The 4,265-nt window shown below is 51.3% G+C and overlaps 1 protein-coding gene across 1 annotated transcript; it reads right to left on the reverse strand.

Moving 5' to 3' along the window:
* Positions 1 to 382: 382 nt before the first annotated feature.
* Positions 383 to 3,578, reverse strand: LOC125481881 (ubiquitin D-like). Its single transcript, XM_048593809.1, has 2 exons — positions 3,400 to 3,578; positions 383 to 947 (listed from the first exon to the last, which is right to left on the reverse strand). The coding sequence occupies exons 1-2, from the start codon at positions 3,457 to 3,459 to the stop codon at positions 597 to 599; spliced, it is 411 nt and encodes a 136-aa protein (XP_048449766.1). The 5' UTR covers positions 3,460 to 3,578; the 3' UTR covers positions 383 to 596.
* Positions 3,579 to 4,265: the final 687 nt, after the last annotated feature.

Below are 4,265 nucleotides of genomic sequence, written 5' to 3' on the forward strand. Positions count from 1 at the left end.
TGGGTCAGTGTCCCCTCCCCCCATCGCTGTGGGTCTGTACCCTCTCCTGGTGGGTCAGTGTCCCCTCCCCCCATCGCTTTGGGCCTGTACCGTCTCCCTGTGGGTCAGTGTCCCCTCCCCCCATCGCTGTAGGTCTGTATCCTCTCCCTGTGGGTCAGTGTCCCCTCCCCCCATCGCTGTAGGTCTGTACCCTCTCCCTGTGGGTCAGTGCTGCCTACCCCTCATCCCTGTGGGTCTGTACCCTCTCCCTATGGGACAATGCCCCCCCCAGTCCCGTCCCTGTGGGTCAGTGAACACTCACTTCCTGGGGGTCAGTGCACCCCTGTGTGTGGGATCGTGCTGTGCGGCGTTGGTGAGGGGAAGGTCACAAAGACACTGAGCCCTGGATGGTAAACACCAATTGTCTTTATTGGACATTGAACAGGAGACAGTGAGACACACAGAGAGAGAGAGAGAGAGAGAGATGGCACAGGCTGGGAGATTGCATCCCGCTCTCAGACCGACGGAGGGAGTTTCATCAAACACAGACTGATCATTTCCCGGGAACAGGAGACATCCCGGAATTCCTGCCTCTCTGTGGGAGGGTGGGGAGAGTGTTACCCTCCCCGCACCTTGTGTACCACCAGCAGGTCAGTGAGCCCTCGGAGGTTAAAATCCCGCAGCACCTTGCCATCCTGCAGGGTCTGGTTGTTGATGTACAGGATCTGGCTCTTTGCTGGGATCCCGGTCTGCAGGAAAATCTTCTCCTTCAGTTCCTGGACGGTGCTGTCGGAGCGGGCGCTCAGGAGGGCATTCTGCCCATTACAGCCCATCAGACGGAGCTGGCAGGAGCTGCTGGGGGCCGGGGGCTCGGGTTTCTGTACTGCCAGGTGGGTACTATTGAGGGGCTTTGCCTGTGGAGAAGCAGGTTTTGCAATAACAGGGGGCTTCAGCTCCTGGACCTTGTTCTGTGGGTATGAAACAGAGACAGTGAACAGCTCACTTTGTGATTTATATACAAAATAAAACATAAACTTACTTTGTCACCATGCACAGCACAGTGTTACTTTTTAAAGATGAGTGAGAGAGACATCGAGTCTGAGCGGCACAAGGAATGTTTCGCTTTGAGGAAATTCTGCCTGGCAACAGCCCTCATATTGGTGCAGCTGCCAGGGGGTTCTGAGCTGTAAGTGCCGAGAGCAATGGGGGGCATGACAAAATCCTCCAGAGCCTGCAGGCACACAGCATACACCTCTCTCTCTCCTTTCTCACTCACTCTCTCTCTCTCTCACACAGTCTGTCTCCCTCCCTCTGTATCTCTCTCTCACTCCACCCCTCCAACTCTCCCTCACTGCATGTGCAGGAAGCCTGACTGATACAACACTGTTACACACTCACACACTCACACACACTCATTTATACACACACACTCACACACACACACACACACACTCACTCACATACACACACAGTGACACACGCACACTCACACACATACTCACTCAAACACACACACACACACACTCAGATGCTCACGCATACACTCATTCACACTCACAAACACATTGACACACACACACACATACACACACACACTCACTCACACACACTCACATGCATACTGAGACACACACACACTCACACACACTGACACACACACACACTCACACACACACACACACACACTCAATCACATACACACACACACACACTCAGATGCTCATGCACACACTCATTCACACTCACAAACACATTGACACACATACACTCACACACACACTCTCTCTCACACACACTCTGACACACACACTGACACACACACACTCACACACTCTCACAGACACAAACAGACATATACACATACACACAGACACATACAGGCACACGCACACACACACAGACACACACACACACACACACACACACACATATTGAGATACATGCAGACAGTCAGAGATGCCACCACCCGCCGGCTGTGATTGGACAGAATTTGAGAGAGAGAGAGAGAAAGAGAGTGATGGAGAGACAGAGAGAGAGAGAGGGAGAGAAGGGGAGTGACATAGTTGGGAATCTCTGCTTCTTCCTGAGCTCAGACCCATTGATCCCGTCCAGCAGAGTCTGATCTTGTTGTTAATCCAACCACAGACACATGAAGAGGCCATTCTGCCCCTCTGGTCAGTGCTGACAGATCAACCCATCTGACAGCAATCTCCCTCTACATCAGCACTGCCCCACCCCCACCCAGCTCCCTGTAAACACTGCCCCTTTGGTTAGTCTGAAAGCCCAATTCCACCCTCTAGATTGAAACCCCCCACCCCCACCACTGCCCTCTGGGGTGGTCCCTCCTGATCACAACGACTCACTGCCTCAGAATTGAACACCCTCCCATCCAACCAAACCCTCCCCTCCCTCAGTGAGACAGCCTCCTGCCTCCGGGAATAGATCTACTCGCCCCACCCCCATTTTGAATCCAAACCCACTCTGTGATTCCGAGACCCCGTCCCCTCCTTGACCCGGTCCCTCCTTGCTCTGGGGGAGGGGGTGGTAAAGGATGGGGACAGGGGAAAACTCTTGCAGCCCCTCACAGACCCTTCCCTGTCCCCACGTTCCTGATCCCCCTCCCCTCCTGCTTTAACCTGGCCACAGAATTGGACAGCACCCCGGCCCAGATCAAACTGGTGACCATGCAGAAAAGACTTACAAGGATGTTGCCGGGGTTGGAGGGTTTGAGATACAGGGAGAAGCTGAATAGACTGGGGCTATTTTCCTGGAGCATCGGAGGCTGAAGGACGACTTTACAGAGGTTTATAAAATCATGAGGATCATGGATAAGGTGAAAAACCAAGGTCTTTTTCCCAGGGAAACTAGAGGGTATAGGTTTAAGGTGAGAGGGGAAAGATTTAAAAGGGACCTAAGGGGCAACTTTTTCACACAGAGGGTGGTGCATGTATGGAATGAGCTGCCAGAGGAAGTGGTGGAGGCTGGTACAATTCCAACATTTAAATGACATTTCGATAAGGACACGAACAGGAAAGGTTTGGAACGATATGGGCCAAATGCAGGCAAACGGGTCGAGAGTAGTTTGGGAAACTGATCAGCATGAACAAGTTGGACTGAAGGGTCTGTTTCCACGCTGCATGCCTCTGTGACAGAATTCTCCAGGACAAACCAACATCAGAGAGATTGAGGCACCATAACCTGATCCCTTACCGAACCTCAGAGACTGTGACGGGGCGTGAGGGAAGTTTAAGACAAGATTAAAGACCGGCAGAGGTTGGAAATCTGAAAGAGAAACAGAGAGTGTTGGAAAAACACAGCAGGACTGGCAGTGTCTGTGGAGAGACAGGGCACAGAGTTCATGTTTTCAGTCTGATCTGACTCTTCTTCAGAAGCAGTTCTTGGCTGGAGGCTGGTACTTACCCGAGTGCTCTGGAAATCAATGAGAAAGCTGAGAAGCTGCGCGGCCATGGTGCTGGTCATTATCACTGACGGAGATCGGTGTCAGTCAGGCTTTATATTCAGCGTGGGGACGGGGATATCCCACACAGTTCATTTCTCCGAAATCTGTCAATGTGAAACTGAAAGCACAGAATATGTGTGTGTGTGTGTGTGTGTGTGACAGAAAGAAAGGGTGTGTCTATGTGCATGTGTGCGTGTGTGTGTGTGTGTGTGCATGTGTGTGTGGCTGTGTGTTTGTGAGTGTGTGTGTATCTGTGTGTGTGTGTCTGTGTCTGTATGTGTGTGTATGTGTCTGTGTGTGTGAATGTGTGTATATCTGTGTGTCTTGTATGTGTGTATGTGTCTGTGTGTGTGAATGTGTGTATATGTGTGTCGTGTGTGTGTGTGTGTGTGTGTGCGTGTGTCTATGTGAGGATGTGTCTGTGTGTGTATCTGTGTGAGTGTGTGTGTCTGTGTCTGTATGTGTGTGTGTGAGTATGTGTCTCTGTGTGTGAATGTATGTGTATATCTGTGTGTCTGTGTGTGTGTCTGTGTGAGGATGTGTGTGAGGGTGTGTGTGTGTATCTGTGTGTATGTATTTCTGTGTGAGGATGTGTGTGGCTGTATACCTGTGTGTGTGAGTGTGTGTGTGTGTGTGCGTATCTGTGTACCTGTGTGTTGAGCGTGTGAGGATGTGTGCGAGTGTAAGTTTGCATGTGTGTGTGTGTGTGTGTGTCTGTGTACCTGTGTGTGTGAATGTGTTAGGATGTGTGTGTGTGTGTGTCTGTGTATGTGTGTGTCTGAGCGTGAGTGTGTGTGTCTGTGGATGACACACAGTTTGTCCGGGG

The sequence above is a fragment of the Rhincodon typus genome, unplaced genomic scaffold, assembly GCF_021869965.1.
Source record: "Rhincodon typus isolate 14 unplaced genomic scaffold, sRhiTyp1.1 hic_rhity00004048, whole genome shotgun sequence".
NCBI classification, from domain to species: domain Eukaryota; kingdom Metazoa; phylum Chordata; class Chondrichthyes; order Orectolobiformes; family Rhincodontidae; genus Rhincodon; species Rhincodon typus.

Coding starts and splice junctions, on each gene's coding strand:
- LOC125481881 (XM_048593809.1), bottom strand. CDS start 3,459: ATGACCAGCACCATGGCCGCGCAGCTTCTCAGCTTTCTCATTGATTTC. Junction 948..3,399: donor TTGATTTCCAGAGCACTCGG/GTAAGTACCAGC, acceptor TCATACCCACAG/AACAAGGTCCAGGAGCTGAA.